Here is a 25,732-nt window from a genome sequence, read left to right on the forward strand (position 1 = left end):
AAGTATTCTCTGGGCTCAGATTATTCTGTCCCTTCACCTCAAGTTTGACCCATTCTGTCCCATCCCTCCCATGTCCCAGTCCTATCCCCTCCCTATCTCTATCTCGTTTCTCAGTCTCCATTCCTCAGACTTCTTGTACCTGTCCTAGTATCTCCCATTGGACCTCAATATAATCTCTACTAGCCTGCTTGCAGAGTCATTACTATTCTCCCTTTTGTGGTTCCTCATATATACTCTCTCCCTTCACCCCATGCCTCTAGTCTGCAGTAGCCCTTACATACACTTTCCCTTTCCAGCTGACACCTCAGATTCCTGCCTTATGTTCCTTATTAAAGCTCAGTTTTGTTTAGGGGTCCACCAATAAAGATTTCCTTGGCCAATACCGATAGCCAATTATTCACCAGGCATATCAGCCGATACCGATCCCATAACCAATTTGCAGGAATGCAGCTAAGCAGTGTTGAGAGCAGCACTCTGCAGATAAGTCTAAGGAGGGGAAGGGAAGCTGGGATGGCAGATCAAGAGGCCCCCACAGCGAGGGAGGGAGTGCAGCAGGGGCTGGGGCGCTGCCCAGCCAGGGCAGTGAATGAGATACTGGGGTAGCTGCGTGCAGCTCATCCAGGGGATCAGCGTCCCAGCGCTTAAAAATGGTGGCTGGGGCTCTTGAACTAAAGCTTGTCAAATTAGCTTTAGTTGAAGCACTGCAGCCACAATTTTAAAATGCAGAGCTTTTAGGAGCAAGCATGGATGCAGGCTGCCCACTGTGGGCTCTCTGCCCTGCTGCCTTTGCCCCAGGAGCTGTGCCAGCTCTGCATCCCCTGCCCACCCGGTAGCAGGAGGCACAACTCACTGCCCCTACTGCTGCAGGATGGGTAGGGGACTTGCAGCCAGCATGTAGCTCCCAGAGCAAAGGCAGCAGGGCAGAGAGCCCGAATACTGCAGTGGGCAACCTGCCACTGCCCCGTGCACATATTTGGGGGGCACATGCCTCTCCTCAAGGGGCACACAGTGGCAGGGAGCTATGCCCCCTCCCCTGAGCCCCTGCACAAGCTGCCCATGTCTCCGCCCCATTCCTGGCCCTGGGGGTCCCATTCACCGCCCTGGCTGGGCAGTGCCCCCACCCAGCCCCAGTGCTTCTCCCTCTCCCACCATTGGGGCCTCAATCTGCCCCCCCATGCCTCTTTCCTCCTCCACAATCCTTCCCCTCCACAGACTTACCTGCAGGGCACTGCCCTCCATGCTGCACAGCTGCATTCTTGGCTGCATACATGCTGCGGTCACATGGAGTTATGTGACGTCCAGGGGCCCTGGATAGAAGGCATATTTATCGGTACATTACTGGCTATACTGGCCAAAAAAAAGCTCATAGCCAATAATGTTAATTTTCCTTTTATCAGTGCCAATCCAATATGGCACCAATATATCGGTGCACCTCTCGTTTTGTTACCCTTCCCAAGTTGCCTCCTTGGCGAAGTCTGTTTGTCTGGCAATCCCAGTACTCTCTTGCACCTTAGCTCTTTATCAAATCTCTCTCCTCTCCCCCCTCCAGTTTCTAGTCCCAGTCTCCCTGCCATAGCACTCCCAGGCCCCTTGCTCAGCCAATCCAAGTTTCCTCCAACCTCCTACTACCAGATCCAGTTTGCAGTAGCCCAGAGATAAAATTACAAAATGAGTCCTACACAGTCCCAAGCATAGAACATTCCCAACATGGGTGAAATCAAGGAGGAATTTAGCTGCAAAGCTCCAATATGTCTAAGTTGCACCATGGGCAGACCCAGTTTTTGGAGATCTAGAACTTGGACAAACATGGGTAGGTTTTTTCTGGGATGACAAAAGGCATTCCCTGACACCAAAGCTACCCTTGAATTTCACATGCTTGTTCCATAGCATGAGAGTGCTGGAGGTTCTCAAAGCAAAAGTCATCAGAATTTTTTGTTTACAAAAAAAGTAATTTCCCTATAAACTCTGTAATTTCCTAAAAAGATATTCATGAAAAATATCCATCTTAAACAGCTAAAAAGTTCGGCAACTGTAAAAGGGATCTTAAAATGAGAAATGTTGGACAATGCTTAACATTTTTATACAGCAATTGCTGAGATTGAAAAGAAGTATGCAAATAATCAAAATGTATTTTAGCTAAAAATTATAATGGACATTTATCCAAATCAGAAAGCCACTGATGTGGAGAGATGCTAAAAGCAAATATAAATGAACGTCTGTACACATGCTTGCGCTGCAGCGCTAGGACCTTTTAAAAGCGCCCAGAGCTGAGGCACATGCAGTTGTTAACGTGGCAAAATGCATGTCAGCACTGAGAAAATGGCAGCAGCACACTAAATCAAAGGTGTTTTAGTCCAAAAGCGCACCGCTGCCATTTTCTGTGATGAATTGAGTCTGCTCCAACCTGCTGGATCTCCGGCATGTCATGGGATGAAAAGGTATATGTATAAATACCCAATAATGTCTATTAATTACTTATAGACTGGAAAGTCTAATAGCACTACTTGAGAATAATAGCATTAAAATTATCTACCTTATACATTTCCTGAAGCTTCATTTTGTAGGACAAGTTCGGAATGTCACTTATGCGTGTATTTAAAAACTACAGAAGTCACTGAGACTTGAGCATATGTGTAATTTTAAAGGGATAATTACGTGCTGTTCTTAAAAGAATGTAATTTTCACTTTATGCAAAACAGGACTGGGTTAGATTTTTATAACGCAGCTCTACCTACTGATATCCAGGTTGTTTTTTTGTTTTTTTTTTTTTAAATAAAAACACAAGGGCTACAGTGAATAAAGCAAATTAAAAAAACCCCATCAAATGTGATATTAACTTCAGTTACTCAGTGATCTCAATGATTACCTCCTCACAGGGCATCTCTTTGCTTCAATGTTAGCTTGGATTCTCTGTATTTTAGTTAATACCTCCCAAGCTAATCTTTTTTTCTTTCAATAAATGTAATACCTTTGCCAAGCACCCAAGTAGCAGAGAGTACTTTATGACCAATGTGGAGTGACTAAATACCCACTGCCTTACTAGCTGGGGCATCAGCAACATTTAGGTGTCCATCAACCACCCCTAACAGGCCAGATAGCTTGAGTTTAAGACACTGTTAAATTAAAATGAAAGATTTGTGTGTGTACAACAGTCAGTCTACAAAAAACTTTTGAGTTACAGCTTGAGCTAACATTGCAGTGAAAACAAACCCCTAGAAGCCCTAAAGGCTGGTATATCACTAAACGGTGGATCAGATGCAACAGAGCAAAGGGTACCGATTACATGGAGAGCAGCAGCCCAAAGCAAATCAAAAAGACTGAATTTGTTCTATTAACTGTAAGTCATTTCTTGTACAACACCTGGCAGACTTTAAAAGCCAAATATTGTTGACCCTAGAGATTTTACACTTTTCTGGGTTGTTACCCGAGTCAGTTCTATCTTACAGGATCCCACAAGTCATCTTGCCAATCAAAACAGGAAGCCAACTGATTTCTGAGACATTAAGATGAATACCGGACTATAGTGACTGATTTTGCAAATCACTATAATTCATTTGACTGCACTTACTATAATTTCAGCTGCAAAATGCCTTAAGGGATGTTCTTCAATGTCTTCAAGCTGATCAAGCTGTGCTGTTAATAAGGGGTATTTCAAGCTTTTCAAACAACTGAAACAAAAGGGGTCGACTATAATTAGAAGCTTTCAAGAAAAGCACTACTACAGCCTCTAATAAAAATGTTATGATGCCACAACATCCAGGAGGCCTGAAACTGCCTCTCCCCCCCTCTTGCTGTTGTTTCTCATGCTGGGTCTCCCATGAAAGGATCTGACTCTCTGGCTTTTCTTTTTTCCTGTTCTGATACCTAGTGGCCTCACCCGAACCCTGATATCTCCAAAACACGATATGCCTCGCTCCATTGTAAGTTATAGAAGTACTATCACAAGGGACAGGAAGCCTCGTCAGTCCTCAATCTCCCTAGTCAGGGAATCTTGCCCTTTTTCCATTAGTTCATGGATATAGAAGGTTTTTCTTTTGTTTTTAAAGAGCTATAGGTTATTTCATACCATTATTAAAATATGGATACACCATAACTTATTCAATGACTCTGGATGAAATTTCCCTTGATCATTTTGTTCCATTATACATCTATTTTAAAACAGAATAAAGAGACTCACAATTTAAGCAATTCTTCCTTCAGCTCTCTCTCACCACTTTCTGATGTTTTCATATTTTTAACAACTTCATCCACAAAGGGTTTAGTAAAATCCACTACTGCATTGCAACACTGGCAGAGATGAAGCTTATCTTCTTGTATTTGGTCTTTTGTGTAAGGTACAGGTAGGAGAGACAGCCGATTTAAAATTGTAGACAATGATAGTCCTACTGAGTATGATTTCTTGCCATGAAGTTTCAATATCACTGAAACAAAAAGTTTTTAGATATCCAGTTATCTACTACCTGCTAGGAAAAATTAGTATTAGGGATATGAGACACATTAAATGTCTTCTGAAATACACCAACACATTTTTTTTCTGCTGCAGTAGATCCTATATTTGAAAACAGGCAAAGGGGATAGGTGTTAAGAGTTTTGGGGCTAAAAAATATTAATACCTGCAATACTATGAATGGGTATACAGCACTGAGAATCAGTACCTTTTAATTCTGGACCATGGGAAACACCACCACCACATTCTTGATTATTGCAAAGAAACTTTATAATGGCATCCTACACAATTAACATACATACAACACATCTTTCTGCCATAAAGCATAGGCAAGAACTGAATATACAAGCCTTCACAAACCTAGTTTAATAAAACAAGTATTTATAGGCCTAAAAGCATCTGCCTAGAGCAGGGGTAGGCAATGTTTTTTGGCCAGAGTGCACATAGGAGCACCTTAGTCCTGATCTGGATGCACGGCAGCAGGCGCAGAGGGGAGGGGGCTGAAATAGGGGAAAGCAGGACAGCCACAATCCTGTGTGGGGAAGCAGCTCAGCCCAGACACATGGTGAAGGAGGTGAGCAGCCCAGTGCCAATCTGGACATGTGGGGAATAGGAGAGGGGGGAGAGCAGCCCAGCCCTGATCCAGACACAAGTGGGGGGCAGAGAGGTATGGAGCAAAACAATTAGAACATGTGGATGGGGAGGGAGCAGCCTGGCCCGATCTGAACGCAAAGGGGGCGGGCCCAGCCGGGTGAGGTTGCATCCTGGCATGTGGAGCTTCCATCATTCCCCCATGACAGGTTTTCCAGCCTGCGGGCCAGATGTCATGGCTCTGTGGACTGGAGGTTGATTGCCCATTTTAGAATCATCTTCCCGATTACCAAAATGCTTTCCTTCTTCACAAATTCCAACATCATTTAACACCCTACATCTCATGGGCTGCTGATTACTTAAAATTCATGAAAAATACGTAATCTGAATGATGTGTTTGTTCAAATCAGAAAACTGTGACTTCAATTGCATAGAAACGAGTACTTGGCACCATGGAAAATGTCTGGTTCCATTTTTTAAATCTCTTCTTACTTATTTGGTTTAAGCTGGTGTTATAAATCAGTATTTTTTTCCCCGTAAAAGAAACATGAGTAAATGTCACAGATATAGATGACTACTACAGGAGGAAAATGACGGTAGCTGAGAGAAAAGAAATTTTTTTTAATACAAGCAATAGCTGAATATTGCCGTTCCATGAATCTCCATCCACTTGAACAATTCACTGCATCACTAGGCTCTGTTGTTATAATCAGTCTAAATAAATTCTGAAATTATCCTTTGTATGCTCCCAATATCAGCCATTATACATCATTACTTGGAGCATTACTTTAACTACAAGTAATGAAAATATTAGGCTAGAAATGTCTTGAATTTGTTTCAATAGAAACTAAATTAACATGGTTATTTGGAAAAGGTACTTTTAAGTGTATAACCAGATAAAAAAATGCATTTTACCTGTCTGTAGAGGTTGAAGCAACAGCATAATAGTTTCAGATATCTGTTCCCCAGATGTTTGCTCAATTTGCTCAAGTAAACCCAATAAAAGCTCCTTTGGGTTACTAAGCTGGAAGAAGAAAATAAGTCTTTCTATATTTACTTATCTGTAAAGTCTATTTTACAGTCTTTTTAAACATAATAACCACTCCAAAAACTACAAATCTGGTTCTGAGTGCACATGAAAAAAAATCATATAGCTCATGCTTCCGTGCACACAGTTTGATAGAAAGTTAAAATGAAGACACAGGTAAATGACATTTAGGACGTGCCTATATGGCACAAGGTAAGCACCAGGCTGCCATGATGGGTCACACAAGCAGGGTCACACCACCCTCCCCTCAGTACGTACTAGCTCCCCAATCAGAAGCAGTGCAGGTACATTAATGTGGCTCTACATGTGTGCCAAATAGGTCTCTCAGCTTTGCACTATAAAGACATGCCCTCATTTTGCCATGGGCCAACATTTTGTACTATTTTGGCATGAAACAACTGTAACTGCTAATGTGAAAACCCAGAATGTTCTCTGGTGTTTCAACTAAATTAAAACAAAATGAAACCATTTCCTCTGATTCCTATCATATAGACTGTTTGCCTGCCTACGCTGCTTCCCAGAAATATAATGTGGAAGTTCTACTGAGAAGCAAAGACCAGTATTGGGGGAATTAACTGACATTATGTTCATGATGGAAATCCATCCTGCCTTTCTAGTTAACTGAAATAAAGATTTACAAAGCACATACTGTAGATTGTTCACGATGACACTTCATTCAAGTAATGTGGTAATAATGATATGATGCTATAAGTGTCCCATTCTATTAAGGTTGTATGTTTAAACATACCTGCACCAATCGATCTAATATTTTCAGGCAGCGTTCTCTCTTATCATCTTCCTGCTGATAACTCAAAATACATCTGACAAGAGGGCAAACAAGATTCCAACCCATATTCTTGACAATAACCTGTAAATCAAATATTGAGACAAAATAGGCCAAAGCAAACAATGTAAAACACAGCTGTATATAAGTATTTCATAGAATCATAGAAAGTTAGGGTTGGAAGAGACCTCAGGAGGTCATCTAGTCTAACTCCCTGCTCAAAGCAGGACCATCCCCAACTAGATCAAAGCTTTGTCTAGCTGAGTTTTGAAAACCTGCAAGGATGGAGCTTCCACCATCTCTCTGGGTAACATGTTCCAGTGTTTTACTAGCCTGTGAGTTAGAAAATTCTTCCTAATATCCAACCTAAACTTCCCTTGCTGCTGCTTGTTCTGTCATCTGCCACCACTGAAAACAGTCTAGTTTCATCCTTGTTCGAATCCTCATCCAGGCAGTTGAAGGCTGCTATCAAGTCTCCTCTTCTCCAAACTAAACAAGCCCAATTCCCTCAGTCTTTTCTCATAAGTTGTGTCCCTCAGCCCCCTCATCGTTTTTGTTGCCCTCCACTGGACTCTTCAATTTGTCCACATCCTTTCTTTACTGGGGAGCGCAAAACTGAACACAGTTTTCTTTAGCCGCCACTCAAGATGTGGCCTTACCAGTGCTGAACAGAGGCCAATAATCACTTCCCTTGACCTACTGGCAACACACCTACCAATGCAGCCCAGTACGCTGTTAGCCTTCTTGGCAACAAGGGCCCACTGCCAGCTCATATTCAGCTCATTCTCCTCTGTAACCCCCAGGACCTTTTCTGTAGAGCTGCTGCCCAGCCAGTTAGCCGTCAGCCTGTACCAGTGCATGAGATGGTTCTGTCCTAAATGCATTTGTCCTAAGAACTTTGCATTTGTCCTTGTTGAACCTCATGAGATTCCTTTGGGCCCAATCCTCCAGTTTGTCTAGGTCACTGAATCCTAGCCCTACCCTCCAGTGTATCTACTACTCCCCCCAGCTTGGTGTCACCTGCAAACTTGCAGAGGGTACACTCTATGCCATCTTTCAGGTTGCTGATGAAGACATTGAAAAAAAAAAAGGCCCCAGGACCAATCCCTGGGGCACTCCACTTGATACCAGCTGCCAAGTAGACACTGAGCCATTGATTACTACTCTCTGAGCCCGATGCTCCAGCCAGTTTTCTATCCACCTTACAGTCCATTCATCCAGCCCATACTTCCTTAGCATGCCTGTGAAAATGTTGTGGGAAACTGTATCAAAAGCCTTGCTAAAAATCAAGGTACACCACATGCACCAGTCTCCCTGCATCCACAGAGCCTGTCAGCTTATCACAGAAGGCAAACAGGTTGGTCAGGCATGACTTTGCCCTTTGTGAATCCATGCTGACTGTTCCTAATCACCTGTTTCTCCTCCAAGTGCTTAGAAATGGATTCCTTGAGGATCTGCTCCATAACTTTTCGAGGAACTGAGGTGAGGCTGAATGGTCTGCAGTTCTCTGGATCATCCTTCTTCCCTTTCTTAAATATGGGCACTATGTTTGCCCTTTTCCAATCATGTGTGACCTCTCCCTAATCACCTTGAGTTTTCAAAGATGATGGTCAACGGCTCTGCAATCACATCGGCCAACTCCCTCAGCACCCTCAGGTGTATCCTATTCAGCCCCATGGACTTGTCCAGCTTTTCTAAGTAGTCCCTAACTGGTTCTTTCACCACTGAAGGCTGCTCACCTCCTCCCCAGACTGTGCTGCCCAGTGCAGTAGTCTGGGAGCTCACCTTGCCTGTGAAGACTGAAGCAAAAAAGGCACTGAGCACTTAAGCCTTTTCTGCATCCTTTATCACAAGGTTGCCTCCCCCATTCAGTAAGGGACCCACACTCTCCCTGATCCTCCTCTAGCTACCAACAGATGTGCTGAAACCTTTCTTGTTACCTTTCACATCCCTTACTAGCTGCAAATCCAATTGTGTTTTGGCCTTCCTGACTTCATCCTTGCATGCCTAAGCAATGTTCTTATATTCTTCCCTAGCTTTCTGTCCAAGTCTCTACTTCTTATAAGCTTCCTCTAAAACTATAAATAATAAATAATAAATTCACCTTATTTTTTTCATTTTGAATTACTTCTAATAACTGGGCAGCATACCCTTCTTCTAAACACTTCTGGCCCGCTACTTGAAAAAGATTAAAATCTTCTGCTCTGAAATGTTTTTCTTCCAGAATTTGCTAAAACGAAAAGCATACATTTACCTTTATAAGAATCAGAAACAACAAACACAAATTTGAGTTGAATTATAAACTGAATTAGAACTTTTTAATTTTATTTTAATTTATCTGTGATTCATCATTTCAACTGTAAAAAGTTATTCACATCTACTAGGGAAAATATAGCAGATTCTGGGGCCTGGCCACACTCCCTTCCTTTCTCTCTTCTTCCCTCCCCCCAGCACCCCGCAGCCCCTCCCTTCTCTGCAGGGCTGGGCTGGGGCCCCTTTCCTCCACCACGTTGAGTTGGGGCCAGTCTGGCCCTACTCCACTCCCCACAGCCAGATGGTGCCCACTGTGCCCACCAAGGTACTGAATCAAGAACACTGAATGGACCCAACCCGCAGAGGTACTGGGCACTGCCAGTCCAGCTCTCCAGGCAAAAGGTTGGGCACAACTGTTCTAGGACAGTAACCAGGGAGAAAATGGAGATAGGAAGCTAAACGTGAGTACCCTGTGTAACAGCAAAGGGTGTTGCTATAAGCTACCCTACTTTTTTTTTTTTTTTTTTTTTTTAACATAACATGTATTTAGATGGAGTCAGTGCTTGTTTCTATAACCTCTCATGTATTTTTACAAAAAGTAAACTACTTACACATCTTTGAACAATTGCTTGAAGTTCATCAATTGCCATGATACCTTTGCTTTGCTCTTCTGACATTGAACAGTTCTGTCATAAATTTAAGAGTACAGTATTGATATGTATATAGTAATAACATACTGAATTAAAGATGGAGACTGAAACATACCTATTCTTATTAAAATATGGTAACATGAAAAAATGAATGTAGTCAGAAAATAAATCTAAATAATAACACAAGAAAAACAATAAAGGAAAAAGGAATTTAAAAATTCATTAGAAGTCATTTAATTCTACCTCCTCTACATACAGGTATTGCTATTGCTTGTTTATTGGAGGCAGGAAATAGCATTGATACTGTATGAGGATCAGTATATTTCTTGTATTTGTCAAACAAAAAGTGAAGTAAATTTGACGCAACTGAATCAAATATGTAATAGCTTCAAGGCAAAACGTGTAGAGATCAGCTTAAGGGGACAGATTTTGCTGGGGAGAAAACTGCAAGGATGAGAGTAGGAATGCACGGCTGTTGCAGAAAACAATCATCACGTACACTACAGTCTAGTTAATCACCATGCTCTAGGACTGGAGTTTGGGATCAGCATGCGTTACCGCATGTGTTACATGCTAAATAGCTAATATGATATAGTTTGCCCTTTTTTTTCTTTCAAGCATGTGGACCAGTGATTCTCACCTGGGGTAGTACAGCACCATGGGGTAACCCGAGATCCTTTCAAGGGTGATGCAGGATGCCACACAATGTTAGCACTGTCAGATCTGTAAAAATGATTCACAAGATAAACCCAGAGATTTCAAATAGAAATGCAGAGCTGTGGCCTTTCTGAGCTCTTTGCAACAGAAAAATTAGTGTAGACTTTTTTTTTCTACGAAGTTTCACCATGCTGGTGTTAACCCACAGGAACTTCTTGTAATTTGAGACTTGCTTTCCTTAAAACTACTCTTACATTTGAAGTCTGTCTGATACAACAAACTACTTCAACCGCCTTTTACCTCCAGACACTTGTTATTCTTCAGATACACTGAAGCCAATGAAACTCCCCCACCCGCATGGCGTGACACACTTGTGTGTGAAGCCTTTGCAGCAGGGGGGACCCCGGGTTACAATAAAATTGAATTTTATGATTTCATCCTCAAGCGAAACGGACATTTGTAAGAAAACGAGGCCTGAAGATTTCGTGCACCTCCACACAGTAGGTGCCAACGCACTATCTTCATACCTTCACTAATCCAACGGGATTATTTAGATAACTACGTTAACTGGCGGCTAAAGAAAAGGAACATTTAATCTCCCACGCAAACTCGACTCAGCTACAAAAGCAGCAACTGCAACAGCTCGTTTTTCACCCTATCAAGCGCTACTGCCAGCTCGCCCGCCCGCTCCCACCCCGGCGCCCGTGGGCGGTTTTCCGCCCTGCCACAGTGTGCGCACTCAGCGGGGCCGACGGGAGGCCCAAGCCACCGCAGGTCTCAGGCCTCCATGCTTCAGCCGGTTTCTACCGCTGCCGGCTTCACTCCGGGTGCCCGCCCCGGCGCCGAGGGCGGCCACAGCCAGGTCCCCCCGCCGCGGCCAAGACCCCACGCTTAAGGCAGCGCCCCAGCAAGCGCCCGACCCCGCTCCTACCTCCTGCGCGGCCGCCGTCCCTGATCCCAGGCTCCGCCTCCCGGAGAGACCGAGAGGCGGGTCTAGACGAGCGCAGTGATGGCGGCGCGGGAGAAGCCGCGGGCCAGGTCGGGCCGCAGGCGCCCAGGTAGGAATCCTAGCTCCCCCCGGCCGGGTGTGGTGCCCTCGCCCTTCTCCCCCAGCCCCGCGCGCGGGGACAGAACCATCCCGGGAGAGCCCGAGGGCGAGTGCTGCGTGCGAAGCAGCTCTGGGGCCGCCGGCGCTGAGCCTTGTGCTGGCTGCCTCGGCTGGCGGGCCGTGGGACCCCTGTGCTCAGCCTCCCCCATGTCCTGCCCCCTCGGCTCCGTCCTGGGGGAGGGCCGGGGCAGGCGCGTGGTCGGTACCAAACGCAGATAGGGCTTTGCTGGTTGCCCCCTCCTGGCTTTCTACTACACGTGTCAGGGGGAGGCCCGGTGCTGGCTGCACCCAGCCCGGGGACGTGCACTGGGCTGTGCCGGTAGTCCTGCTGGGGCCAAAGCCAGGGGTTCCTGGCTGGGGTCTTGCCCTATGCTCAGGGTCAGATTTGGGGTGAGGAAGGAACTTTACTCTGTGGTCAAATTGGTAGGGACTGGGGTTACCTTCCTCTGCAGCAGGGCATGGCCCTTCTTCTCCAGGACCTCTTGAGGAGATATTACTCATCTTTTAGAGAAGCAGGATGTTGGCTGCGTGGTTCCCATGCTTTCCCTGTGCCACGTTAGGGTGTTGTGTCAGGGCTGACAGTAGGTTTATGAAGAGTTGACATTATGGATTTGTATAGGATGGTTTGGATAGGGATGATCCTGTCTCAGGCAGGGGTTTGGGTTAGCCGGCCTCTGGAGGTCCCTTCCAGCCCTACTCCTCTGTGATTTCCCATGTTGGCAGGGCCCACATAGTTTGGATTTGTGCTCAAGGTACATAAATGACATGCCTTGCCTCTGTTCTGTCACTTACAAAATGTGGGCCTTACCAGTCTAGTTTTTTTGCACCTGAATATTGATTCTGTAATTGTTGAGTTGACACCCTTTCAGCCTCCAAAAGTGCAAGTATTTTGATTGTGCTTTCCTCTTTTGCATTTGCAAATCCTTTTTCCTTATGACCTAGTATTTCAGTACTTCCTGGATGTGAAAACTTTTGAGCCTCAAGATAAGAAAAAATACACTAATTTATGTATTTTATTACTAGGAAATAAGCAATCAAGTGCTTTGAAAAATGAAGATGCAGCACAAAGGTATACTATGTAAATTATATGACATAGTAATGAGGTATGGGTTGTAGCTGTGTTGGTCTAAGGATATAGGTAGGCAAGGGTCTTTGGGTAAATCTGATGTCTTTTTATTAGACCAACTCAAATAGTTGGAAAAATTCTTCTTTGCAAGCTTTTGGGCACAAACACCCTTTGTCAGGCTGTGGAAGTATGTGTAGCTGGTGTGTTCTCTTCCTGGATGGAATGAATAGTAAAGAAGCCAGAGGCTGGTGTGCATGCAAGAACAGCAATCAGTGACAAGGTAAATAGGAGTCAGTGGGTGAGAAACAGGTAAGGGGCGAAGGGGGAAAGAGCTGTCTCTCACCCATTGACTCCTATTTACTTTGTCACTCAACCTTTCTTGCATGCACACCGGCCTCTGGCTTCTTTACTATTCATTCCATCCTGGAAGAGTGCACACCACCTGCAGATGCTTCTACAGCCTGACAAAGGGTGTTTGTGCCTGAAAGCTTGCAAGGAAGAAAGTGTTCCAAATATTTGAGTTGGTCTAATAAAAGATATCAGATTTATTCAAAGAACCTTGTCTATGACATAGTAATCACATTTCTTTACATTATTTTGGAGTTCCCTCTTCTTCTTTGCATACATTCAGCAAATAGGCTAGCAACTATGCTATTCAGTGTTGTAAAATGTTTTAAATGACCCTGCAAATATGTCTTAAAGTGCCTTGTCTCCATGTTAGGCAACTACACCCCCAAACTATGTTAAAGGAAAGCTGAGGTTGCCAAGTCCAGTAGCTGGGAAATGGCAGAACTGAAGTTATCTGTGCAACATTAATTCTGTCCCCTTGTGTGTGTCATGATACATTTTTTTAATTGTGTGGTTGCATTCTATTTTCCCACAGGATCTCTGCTTTTCACTGCATAAGGTAGACATTGTTCATATATGTATGTGTATGCCAGGAATACACAAACAGGGATGTTTCAAAAACTATAATTTCAGAATAAAACCATTTGTGTGCAATAGTCATTTATTGGGCCACGTCACTTCTCTATATAGTTGTCTTGCTTGGCAACACAGGTATTCAGTGAGTCGCAGCTTTCTTGATACTATCCTCAAAAATGCTTTTTGGTTACTGTGACAGTCACTTCTGCACCACAAGTTGCGCCTCTGCATCACTGGAGAATCTGTGTTCATGGAGAGCCTCCTTCAATGGTTCAAACAGGTGATAATAACTTGGTGCAAGATTGGAACCGTAGGGTGGCTGTGATAAGATTCCAAAGCCTAATTCATGCAAAGTCTCAACAGTCAACTGTGCCTCGTGCAATCTCACATTGTCATGCTGGAGAACACTTTGGTTAAGCTTTCACATGTGGGCCAAATAGCTGGCTTCAGGTGTTTTTAGAGGAAGTGGTAGTAGATGTGACTTGATTGTAACCTCATGCTCCATTAAGTGGACAAGAAATCCCATGCAATCCCAAACCAGGATGAGCAAAACCTTTGCAGAAGATAGTTAAGTGCAGAATTTTTTGGGTGGTGGCAACAATGTGTATTTCTATTGTATGCTGTCTTTTGCTCTCAGAATTGTAATGCTGGACCCAAGTCCTGTCCCTGGTGACAATGCATGAAAGGAGCCCTTCATCCTGTACATGTTACAGAAGCTGGGTACACACTTCCTCACGTTGTTATTTATGCACACCTGTCAGTTGCTTTGACACCCACAGAGACACTTGCTGGTAATTCAGGGGATCAGGCAAAATGGCATGGATACTGCTAGTACTTAAGCCTACTTCCACAACTAGTTCAAGAATGCTCACTTGCCTATTCACATGCACAGTAGCATCAGCCTGGGTGGTGGTGTCCTCCATACTGGCTGTGTTGGGGCATCTGGCTCAGGTTTGAACTTCTCCATCCACTCGTAGACCTTCCATTGAGTCGCACAGTTCTTACTGTATTGTGCCCTAATCCTACAGTAAATTTCACAAAGCAGCACATCTGTGGCCCACAAAAAAACACAGTGATGGAATCCTGTTCTTGTTTGGTACATGCTGACAGCTACATGCCCATGTTGTTTACATGTTCACTAGCATGATGTGTATTCGACAAAACGTGTACATTCAACAGTGCCACCATCAATGTTCCCCACTCCTTTTTAGTTTCCCACTTTGTTGCAAGCATACAGTAGGCAGCCATTTTGCTGTTAGTTTCTGAAATGTGCATGTGTGGTGTATGCGTATAGACATATTTGTGTGTCCTCACTAACTGACTCATTCACATGAACAATGTGCAGCCTGTGCACTGAATAAAGCAGGGTTCCTATAGAAAAATAGATGCTATTTTTTCCTTATTGTTCAGCGTATGGCCTCAACCTTATTTACTGCACTCTATTCAAACGCTGCTTTCAAGACTATTATTCTTCTGCTGACTTCTGATATTTTGTATTGCTTATCACCATGGTATGCTTCTCAAATCTTTTCACAGCATACCTGTGAGGTATGAGGGTATTGTCCTCATTCTGCAGAGGCACTTAGAGCTTAAAAGACTGTCATCTACTAATTTTGAGCTGAGTACTCAAAGTCTGAGATGCATAGATAGAATATTTGTCAGATTACTTAGTCCTGTTAATACTTAATATACTTGAGTACGGCTCCTGTTGACTTTAGATGCAGCTTTGTGTGCTCAGTGGTTCTGCAAATCAAATCCCAGAGTCAAATTGGGCACCCAGGAAACAAGGAACATACAATTTGTGGCCTCATATGAAGTTTGTCTTGCGTGTCTTGTTCAGCATCGTAGAAAATGGCTAGCAGAGATTGAGGGGAAAATAAAAATCTCTAGGCACCATTCAACTACCTTAGCTGCACGATGATTCTTCTCTTCTTGCATGCTTTGCCTCATTTGGTACATACAGGAACATACTACAGACCACAGCTTCTTTAACTAAACTGTCCTGATGCATCCCCAGCAGATCCCAACTGTGCACAGGGGTCCTGTAGAAGAAAGTCACATGATAAAGGGCTGTTTCCTAGTGTACAAAGAGGCTGAATGAATCAGTTTTGAATGCTTGTGAGTGCTTTATTTAGAAATCGATGTTTCCGTAATATTTTGTGTGAATGTGTAATTTTCATGGTTGTTTGTTTATTTTTTATTTTTGTGAATCAGAATGGGGGGGAGATTGGAATTCCATCATGTAGAATCATTTTAACACCCACCCAGGTCTGTACCAGAATGTAGGAGTCAAATTCAGCAAAATCCAAACTTCAGGTAAATCTGGAAATAATGTCATCCAATGACTATAAACAAAATATAGTACTTGTTTTTCTTGCACTTCTGACTTCTGGAAGTTGTGTTTTGTTTACTGTTTTCCTGGGCATTGGTTCAGAGGCACATGTTAATCTGGTGTTAATCTGGTGGTAGTGATATATCATTACTTCCTTAATACATAAAGATTATTTGTGCAGGCTGCTTGTAGGGACGTGCTTATGGCCTGTAAACTTTTTCTGTATTTGGTGGAGGAATGCCAGACTTACATTTGAAAGTGTCGTGTTTAGGGGAATTTATTGCCATGTAAGACTATCACAGTGAAGTGCAAAAGTTTTAAAAGGAATTAAATTAATTAAAGGAAAGAAATAAAAGACATGATGTAGAGAATTATATATACTAAAGTGTTGCATATATTTTAATCTTTCATGCTCTCTCTTTTAAAGGAAAGTGGCACTTGAGGCTGCTATTAGAAAGAAAATTGAATTTGAGAAAAAAGCTTTGCATATTGTTGAACAACTCCTGGAAGAAGATATTACAGAAGAGTTTCTTCTGAATTGTGTAGGTATTTCTTTTGTAAGTTTTTTAATCCTAGTTTGCATCTTAAACAAATTTAAGGTTCTTATTGGCTCTTGGAACGAAATATTAGGGTTTTAGCCATACTTCAGTCCAACTTCTCTTTCAGTGCTAACAATGATCACTCTTATTTTCAGTGATTCCACAGTGGAAATATATGCATCATATTTTTATAGGACCTGATTTGCAACTCTTCTTGACATTAAGTATTACATTAGTTCTGCTATTTTCAGTGGCAGTTAGATTTCAGATTGAGCAATGAGGTATAAACAGTGAGGACCAGATCATCTTATTTATGAGTTGGGTTTTTAGGGAGAGTCTGAGACAAGGTAGAAATTCCTGGAGTTGTGGTTGCTCTAGTTCTAGCTGAGGCTCTATAGAAAAGATGCCATGGCTCCAAGTTGCACATCAGTCCTTTGCAATGCTGTGCAGAACCCAAAGGGGACAGTTTTTAGCTGAGCTTTCCTCCCATACAGCTAAGGAGAGAAAAATGTATGTAGAAGACCTGCCTGAATACAGATCCAGGTCACTTGCAGAGTCTAGTCCATGAAGAATATGTTATGTTGCAAGCACTAACACAAAAGCGTTAAACTTGTGAAGAAGCCTGTGTAATGAAAAAAGGACTGCTGAGTCATATTTTCTGTTGTGTTGTTATAATAGCGTACAGCAAACATTTTTAAAATTGAATTCTGGATTCAGTTCACACACAATAATCTCTTTTCTGTTTGGTGCTGAAAGACGCGTATTATAGCTTGGATATTCATGAAAAGTATTTCTCTCTCGCTGTGTCTCGTGTGCACATACGCATCATAATTGTGTCAGTTTGTCTAGTGTTTTTGTTGTCTTTATATGACTTCCTGCTGATGCAGAGAGACTGCAGAAATATCTTTTTACAAGTAGTTTTACTTAAATTTAAGGGAAGGTTTTATCTCACCTTTTCTGTCTGCATTCATTCTGTTACCCTTTTTATTTCTTAGCTTCTATTTTTAACCAAAATTAAGGTATTGATAATTTTACATATTTAACAAAAAAGAAAAAATAAGAATTCATGTGTTTCTGAGGTATTCTGAATATGACGGTCTGATGATTAGCTGAAGTATTTTCCTTTCAATTTAGGGGAAACTTATTACCCCATCTCACTATAAGGATGCTGTGGATGAGCGGACTATCATCAAACTGTGTGGCTATCCCTTATGTCAAAATAAGGTAGAAAATGTAAGTTCCTTTTCACTGCTGTTTTAAGTTTTATGAGCTCTTGCGCCTTTCTTTATTCTCTTCCTTTCTCTTTGTCATTCTGATACTATAAACAGGAATCTTTCATTCTGTTTTGCTCTTAGGGCATATGGTCCAGTTGACCTACCACCTACCAAAAAATAATTCTTTAAGGAAAATGTTCGAATTTGATCAATTGAAGACTAACTGAATGATTGAATCCTTTGTCACGCCCTTACATTTCCAAAGAGTAATGTAGATGAAACACTGGATTTGTAACCTCTGTTTATGCAACTGGAAAAGTTCTAATGGTCTGTTTCCTCAATGCAAATATCTAGTGAAGGGACTTTCTAAGTATAAAAATACTTTTTTTTTCCTTCAGATCTATTTTATAACTTTGTCATTTTTCATCTGCATGGAGCACGTAGGTCTACAGAAAGCATAAATAGGATATGTTAAGCAAGGTCTGAAGTCCACTTATATAAATGTTGAAGTAATGCCAAATGATTTACAGTGGATTATCTGGCTAAATCTGTTTAATGCCTGTATTATAAATGGAAAATAAAACTTCCTAATTTTTAAATATAACAATGCTTTCAGTCCTTAACCTTGACTCTCTAAGTAAATAATTTCCCATGATATTTGGAATCTGACATCTATCTCTACTGTTACTGGAGTTGAAGCTCCCCTTTATGCTTAAAGCACAGTTGGAAAACATAACTAGCCTTCCTTAGGCAGACAGTTTGTAGTCTGTCAACAGTATGAATCATGGTAATTTTGTGTTGCCAGCATGATCCGGTAAACAAAGATACAATGTGTCATCTCCTTAACTAATGCAAAGTAATTGTTTTATGTATTTCTAAGGTCTTACATTCAATAGTGAAGTCAATTCTATAAAAATATCTAAACTTTATTTTCAGCTCTTAGTTTTGATTACCTTTAATAGAAAAGTTTGTTTTATGTTCTTAGAGATGTAGTTGCTGTTACATGTTTGCAATACTTTATTTAAACTGATTCCAAATGAACAGATTGAAAGAGGGTATTGAGGAACACAAAGGGAAGCATCTTCTGTACATAGTCTTACTTCCTACACCAGATGAGGCATCAGAAGCCTCTATTATTGGTCTGCTTAGGATTCTGCAAAGAGCTGTGGGTTGCGTTACGTGCGATGAGGATGGGATTCTTGTATATGGTCCTTTTTATGGTCTTACAGATATTAAACTGCTTTTTGTATTGTTTTTCGATTGGCTTACATAGCCTATGGAGTACAGTATTATGAAAATCTAAAGTCTCCTGTTAGAAGTGATACATATATAAAATTAGTTGCCTACTTCAGTCACCTCATGTGGTTTTAAAACTATTTTATTGATGAAAATGTATCCTTTTCAGGTGCCCAAACAGAAGTATAGAATTTCAACAAAAACAAACAAAGTTTATGACATCACTGAAAGGAAGGTATGCAAATGTTTTTTGATTTTGTCCCAAGATTCCTAAACTTCCTTTTTTTGCAATGGCATTCGTATCACAGAGATGTGATTAGCTATCTTAGTCTGAAGTTAAGAAGATGGTAGGGAAGGGTGGCACTTTAGAGATTAACTAAAGACTATGTTTTGCCACTCAGAACACAGTAAATGACACAGCATTCACCCTATTAAGTCCTATTAATATCAAGGGCATTCAGAATCTTACAGGAGATGCAAATCATTTTGCAGGGCAGTCTATTTATTATTACACTGTTCTCCCTTCTGCTTTTTAAGATCTTCAATATATTATTTAGTGCCTCAGGGACTAAACAATTTTAAAGTATATTTTCTATATGCTACGGAACAGGCATGTTAATTGCAGGAGTTTCAGGTATATTCTGAGCTTGCAGAGATACAAAGCAGAGGGAAAGATCCATAAGACCCATAAATCCATATTTTTTCTTAGAGCTATGATTTACCTCTTCTCCTAGAAAAATAAGACATGCTATCTAAAGAGCACAAGATTTAGCGTAGCAGCAATGCCCAGCTCATTTTTCACAGTGCTTTTATAAGAGGTAACAATGCCAGGTATGAAGTGAACCAGTGATTCCCTTTTTTATGTAACATTAAAATAATTTGCTTAGGTTTTCAGGATGAGCACAACATGTTATAAAGCAAGCTGTATAAACTATGTTTCACAACACAATTAGGGCAAATATTTTTTTTCTAAATATGAAGACACAATAGTTTATATGAACCCAATGAAACCCATGAAATTCTCATGTTAAAGGAAAGGTCTGTAGTTTCTCTAGGGCATAGCCTTTGATTTAAATAGCACTGTAGGCTCATAGGTCTAGGCTGACTTCTGGGTTCAGTGTCTGTGGTTCAATAAGAATGTTTTAATGCTTTTAGTAACAATGTAAATATGTTAATTTTATCTTGGTTGCAATCCTGCAGATAAAAAAAAGAGGTATGAATAGCTATTGCCTAAATCTGAAATAATATGATATAAAGCAGTGGAATAAGCAGGCAGCTAGTTTTGCTTCGTATCGCAGTACATATTGCCTGATAGGATCCAATTAGGCAAAGTTTGTTTTTCTGATCTTGTGAAACTGTGTAATCAGAATTAAACACCAAACAAAATTACAACCAAAAAATAGGTGTATATCTGAATAATGCCTTTAAATTGTACAGTAACCTCCTTGGGGCAGGGATTGTGCTTTTGTGTGTATAATGTAGGTTTTCTGGGCTTTTACATAGAACAAAACGTATTCTCAGTACATACTAAATTGGCATGTATTACTAGAAGGCCTGCAAAGCTAGGAGGCTGTTTCTTTCAAGGAGATAAGTTGTTTTTGAATGATGAATCATTTTACAAGACACTCAACTTGCTTGGGTAGAACCTTCTTTTACAGATTTTTAATTGTGATGTATAAATTATTATGTAAAAAGTGAACCCATTTTATTTAATAAAAATAAAGATGTTCTAATAATCACATTTTTCCCCAGTGTTTTTGCAGCAATTTTTGTTACAGAGCATCTAAATATTTTGAAGCTCAAATTTCTAAATGTCCAGTGTGGATGCGAGAAGAAGAAAGGTAATTATACCATTGACTTTCTACATATTGCTGACTTATAAGATTATGACTCTAAACTGTCTAAGGACAGGCAGGCTTATAACAGGGTAAGAAAATGTAAAATGGGTAAATCAGACTAAAGAAAACATAAAATGTTAATAAAAACATGTTTTAAATGTATTATATATAGTCATCATGATATGATTACTGTACATATACAAAGGAGAATCCAGTGTCCTTGTTTGAATGATTTGTGTATCTGACTCATGTCAATAATTGAGTGAAATGATTACTGTATAAGTGATCAATAACTGAGTGAATATGATTACTGTATAAGCCAGTAGAGATGCATTGGTCCATATCATATCAGCACTGATGAAAGGAAAATTGACCTTATCAGCAATCAGCATTTTTTGGCTAATGTGGCCAATAAATTCTGTATATATATGCAACCTCAGCATGCACATGGCCAGCCCAGCATGTTGTAGAGCAGCGTCTAGCTGGTAAGTCTCTTGGGGTGGTGGGGGAGGAAGTAGGGAAGATCAAGGCCCCTGTGGTGAGAGAGGGAGTGGGCTTGGGGCAGGTGCTGCCCAGCCAGAGTAGGGTGCAGGATGGAGCCAGGAGTGGCTCATCCAGGGGGCCCAGGGTGTGGAGCGTGGCTCCTATTGCTGCGTGCACCCCCATGGGATGCATCGGGGTGTGTGCCCCCAATCTGTGCATGGGGCCAGAGCAGGCTGCAGCTGCAGACAGAGGACGGGGACAGTACCAGGCTCTTCCTGGTGTTGGGGGAGGGGAGAGGGCTGGGCTGGGGCTGTGTTTGAGGTGGGCAGCAGCAGTGCTGGGGGGGAGGGGGCCTCCAGAGTGGCAGCCCCCCCTCCCAACAGTGCCACCACCTCCTGGCCTGAGTGCAGCCCTGGCAGCCCCCACTGGGAAGAGCCCGGCACCAGCCCCAGCCCACAGCGGCAGCCCACCCTTGCCACACATACAGGTCAGAGAGCACATGCCCCCATGTCTCCCCCGGGGGTTCACACAGCAGCAGGAGCCACCCCTCCCCGCGTCCCCTGGACAAGCTGCTCATGGCACCATCCTGTACCCCACCCTAGCTGGGCAGCACCTGCCCCAGCCCCACTCCCTCCCTCACCTCAGGGGCCTCAATCTGCCCCCCTCCACTCTCTTTCCCTCCCCGCACCCCTTCCTCCCCAACAGACTTAGCAGTTGGACGCTGCTCTCCAAGCTGCCGGGCTGCATATCAACAATCAGATCAGTATCAGTCAATACAACTCATTAATAATCAGCCGTTGGTACTGGCCCAAAAAATCTCTATCTGTGCATCCCTACAAGCCAGTTGACAGTTAACGGAATTGTTTCCATTCTAAACTGGAAAGTTGTTAAGTAACTGCAACTCCTCTTAATTTCAAAGTATTCTGCTTAGCATTTGATTTTTTTGCATAAGATATGCTAACTGACAAGATTAATTCGTTTTATCTTATTACAGGAACTGTTTTAATCTTGGCATAGTACTGACATAGGATTTGAAGTTAAACTTTACAAATATGCATTTTAACTCAGAATATAAAACTGTAAAAATAAAGCCTCAACCCCACTCACTGCGTGCCCCAGTGCCTCCACCCACTCTGTGCTGCATGTCCCCCTCCTGCACTGCACATCCCAGTGCTCCCACTCATGCTACACCGCACATTTTACCATTGCACCATGTGCCCCAGGGGCAGCTCCCCATTGGACATCCCCACTCACCCTCAGCTTTCTGGCCACAGGCTCTTCCACTGCACCATACCTCTTGGGCACCTGGGTCACAGGGTACCCCAGTACTACAGGCTCAGTCACACTGACCTGCCCCCTGAAGCAGGGAAAGTGAAGCTGGAAGAAGAGGGAGTCCAGGGGGGCCCCAACTTCTGCAGTCAAAACAATGGGGTAACAGCATCTGGGTGGGAGCCCAGGGACCACAATTTAACCTCAGTGGGCCACATGTAACCCATGGGCTAGCACTTGCACATGCTTTTTTAAACAACAGGCAAAATGAACAATGTGCATTTTGGAAGGGAGCAATCTTACTGCTCTTGGTAGACTCACTGTTTGGGTAGAAAAGTAAAAGTACTTGCACTTAACCATGCAGACCACTGGATGTCACTGTTTTTAAATACAAATATCTGGACCTTGTAAGCTTGTCTAACTTGGTTCAAGTTTGGTTCAAAATTGTTTTCCCGGACACTGGCTTTCCTAATCCCCTATAGGAATTAAGCCATAGCTCTAAATAGAGGGAAAAGCTTTAATTAAATTGCGAATTGAGTTTCTGTCAAAGTACAGTAATAGAAATATATGATCTTTGAATGAAGAATGGCAAAATAATGACAGTAGTATCCAAAAATAAAATCTTAATAAAATAATGCTACAAAAATATTGGGAAGTTTACTTTTCTGTCTCCTGAGAGAAATTTTGGAAAATATTCCATTAGTTTTATTAACATCACTCTATACCAGGAGTGTCAAACATACGAACCACAGAGCTGTATGATCCAGCCTTTGGGTCACTGGACTGCTCTGGCACACCAACCCTGGCCCCACCACTGCATGGGGCATGTGGGCTGGACCTGGCATCATGCAACCTGCATGCTGGCTCCAGGGCCTGTCTGGTTCAGTCTTCTCTGGAGCTAGCGCAGGGGCTTGGTTTGGCAGGGTACTGCATGCCAGTCCGGTACTGCATGCCAGTCCAGCCCTGCACGCCACAAGGAGCACATACTGCCCATGAGGCTCACTGTGCACATGGCAGATGGGGCCAGCACAAACCATGCACTGCCTATGGCATGTGGGCTGGACCTGGCACTGCACATGGCACAAGGGGTCTGAGGCTTGAGCTGCATGCAGCAGCCCCAGACCATGTCCCAGGGCCAACATATGCTGCATGCATGTGGACACTGTGCAGGAGGTCAATCCTAGTCTGGCCTGCAGATCAGTCCAGCAACCTTTATCTGGCCAATGGGGCTGGATGAATATGACACCCTGTTATATAGTGTTTCAGTACCTGTCAGAGATACCTAATACTTCTCTAGGCCAGGTATTCCTAAAGTTTTGTTTGTGGAGAGCCCCTTAATCAGTGGGACATTGCAGTGGGTCTTAACAAAATGAATATGCAGTACAGTAACTTTGTTCAATAGATGTAACATAATACGCCTTACATATACAAAGGAGAATCCAGTGTCCTTGTTTGAATGGGATTTGTGCATCTGACTCATGTCAATAATTGAGTGAAATGCGAATAGTGATATTTCATTAACAAACTACCACTACTTTCTCTGTGTGTGTGTGTGTGTGTGTGCGCGCGCGCACGCAATCATAAATGCATTGGGAGCACTGATATAATTGGCATACTACAGCATTACACAGATTGTCAAGCATGGTATAAAATGTGTCAGATCAACTTGCGTAACTAAGCATCACCCAAGACATTTGACATGTCAGTGTCTGTACAGGGGATGGTGGGCAGGGGGTAGTTTTAATTTACCCATTACAGTCTTTTGCCTGCATGTTGAAAACCTCTGATCTAGCCTGTAAGCTCTTCCAGTCTGGGACTCTCATTATTTGTTTATAATAAAACTGTTGGTTCTGGATGTAAATGTATTAAGCATATCTCTGAAACCCTTTCCAGAGTAAAAAATAAAACCTCTCATTGAGAATGTTTCAGTGATACTGCAATAGAAATAATAAATGCCTCTGTTGATAGTGCATAAACAAATCAAGAAGCAAGCTCATTTTAAATCTTGATAGAGAGTTGGGGGAAACCTAGATGGGAGATTCTTCAGATCCGTTGAATGTTGTTTCTTACCTAATCAAAGATTGCCCGTTAGTATTTCTAAAAGCAGGATAATAGTTTTTTTGTTTTTAAATTATTTATAAACATATAGGTTAAACTGCCTGCAATACTTTATTTTAAAATAACTGGTGGTTAAAAAACTAAGTTCTAGTTTTCTTTTCTTTTTTTTTTTTTTAATATTTCTGGGGGTTCTCAAAAAAAAAGTAGTCCCAAATCATTTCTATGGTGGCAGTCCTATTCAAGATCAGTAATAGTGTGGTCATGCAACGTACAACTGTATAAATTGTGTACATGTTTCTTGGATGTAGTGGGGTTGTTCATGGAAATAAATTTACACAGGTGGGTATTTGCAGAGTTGGGCAGTATACTAAACCCTGAGCCATTTTGTTTGTATGTAATTAGTAGTTTAAAATATCCATGATTATCATTCTTTGAAACCTTTTTTTTAAAAAAACTTTATCTTTGTGGGTTGTTTTTGCAGACCACCAGACATAGAGCTGCTAAAGGAAGGGCAAAGGTACAGTTGAATCAGTTATTCTCACACTCAGTGTTTCCACCTGAATATATTAAAAGCAAACCAGGTGAAAGAGAAATCTTTGATTTCCTGTTTTTCTGCATTATACAAGGTACCATTATTGCTCCTTATGCACAGGAATATTTGCCTTATTTAGCTTTTTCCTTTGTGAGTCTAGAGTAGCATATTTGATCTGTATGATTTAGCGTACAGCTGCTCATAGCCTGCAAGTCTTAATTGAACCTGTTGAAATCTGACACAAAAACAATGTTTGTACTTGCATATTTTGTGCCATTCATTCTTTATAAACTAAATGCTACCAATTCTGTGTGTTGAAAGCTGGTGTAAGCCTTAATATAAAATACTTTTGTTTGCTCTCCCTTCTTGCATGCAGTTATGTAAATTGCGATTTTCCCTTTTTGTTTTTGGTTTGTAATATTTGGCCAGTAGGGGGCAAACTCGCATGCACTTGTCAAAACAATTAGTCTGCCAGCCCTTTGCTATTAACTAACATACAACATTTTAGTCACACCATAATAAAATTAGCTTAAGTTGCCCATGTTCAGTTGAAAAGTTAAATTTTAGTGGCTTAGATTTAATACTATTAATTCTAAATATTTTCAAAGCAAACATTTTGTTTTCCTTTTCTGTCTTTTTCCTATCTCCAACTGCAACAATTTGGAATTTGTTTGATTTTTTTTTTTTTTTTTTTTTTTTTTAA

The 25,732-nt window shown here is 41.9% G+C and overlaps 2 protein-coding genes across 4 annotated transcripts in view; one reads left to right on the top strand and one right to left on the bottom strand.

Annotated features, from left to right (window-relative positions):
• The window catches only part of GLMN (glomulin, FKBP associated protein), a 40,539-nt gene extending 29,139 nt beyond the window's left edge, over positions 1–11,400 (bottom strand). For both annotated transcript variants that reach the window (XM_019501608.1, XM_019501607.1), the window contains exons 1-7: positions 11,362–11,400; positions 9,735–9,809; positions 8,975–9,100; positions 6,835–6,954; positions 5,954–6,062; positions 4,178–4,421; positions 3,569–3,668 (exon numbers count right to left, since the gene is read on the bottom strand). In XM_019501608.1, coding sequence (XP_019357153.1) covers positions 3,569–3,668; positions 4,178–4,421; positions 5,954–6,062; positions 6,835–6,954; positions 8,975–9,100; positions 9,735–9,800 — 765 coding nt within the window. In that variant the 5' untranslated portion in view covers positions 9,801–9,809; positions 11,362–11,400. The remainder of the gene's footprint in view (positions 1–3,568; positions 3,669–4,177; positions 4,422–5,953; positions 6,063–6,834; positions 6,955–8,974; positions 9,101–9,734; positions 9,810–11,361) is intronic.
• A 6-nt stretch (positions 11,401–11,406) lies between these two features.
• RPAP2 (RNA polymerase II associated protein 2) overlaps positions 11,407–25,732 on the top strand; it is an 89,827-nt gene continuing 75,501 nt past the window's right edge. Inside the window, exons 1-7 of one of the 2 annotated variants that reach the window (XM_019501606.1) lie at positions 11,407–11,488; positions 12,562–12,607; positions 16,288–16,402; positions 17,534–17,632; positions 19,019–19,084; positions 20,602–20,690; positions 24,979–25,014. In XM_019501606.1, the coding sequence (XP_019357151.1) occupies positions 11,440–11,488; positions 12,562–12,607; positions 16,288–16,402; positions 17,534–17,632; positions 19,019–19,084; positions 20,602–20,690; positions 24,979–25,014 (500 nt within the window). In that variant the 5' untranslated portion in view covers positions 11,407–11,439. The remainder of the gene's footprint in view (positions 11,489–12,561; positions 12,608–16,287; positions 16,403–17,533; positions 17,633–19,018; positions 19,085–20,601; positions 20,691–24,978; positions 25,015–25,732) is intronic. The other variant, XM_019501605.1, reaches the window with a different exon arrangement.

The sequence above is a fragment of the Gavialis gangeticus genome, unplaced genomic scaffold (assembly GCF_001723915.1).
Source record: "Gavialis gangeticus isolate Ggan-Ray unplaced genomic scaffold, GavGan_comp1, whole genome shotgun sequence".
Classification (NCBI taxonomy): Eukaryota; Metazoa; Chordata; order Crocodylia; family Gavialidae; genus Gavialis; species Gavialis gangeticus.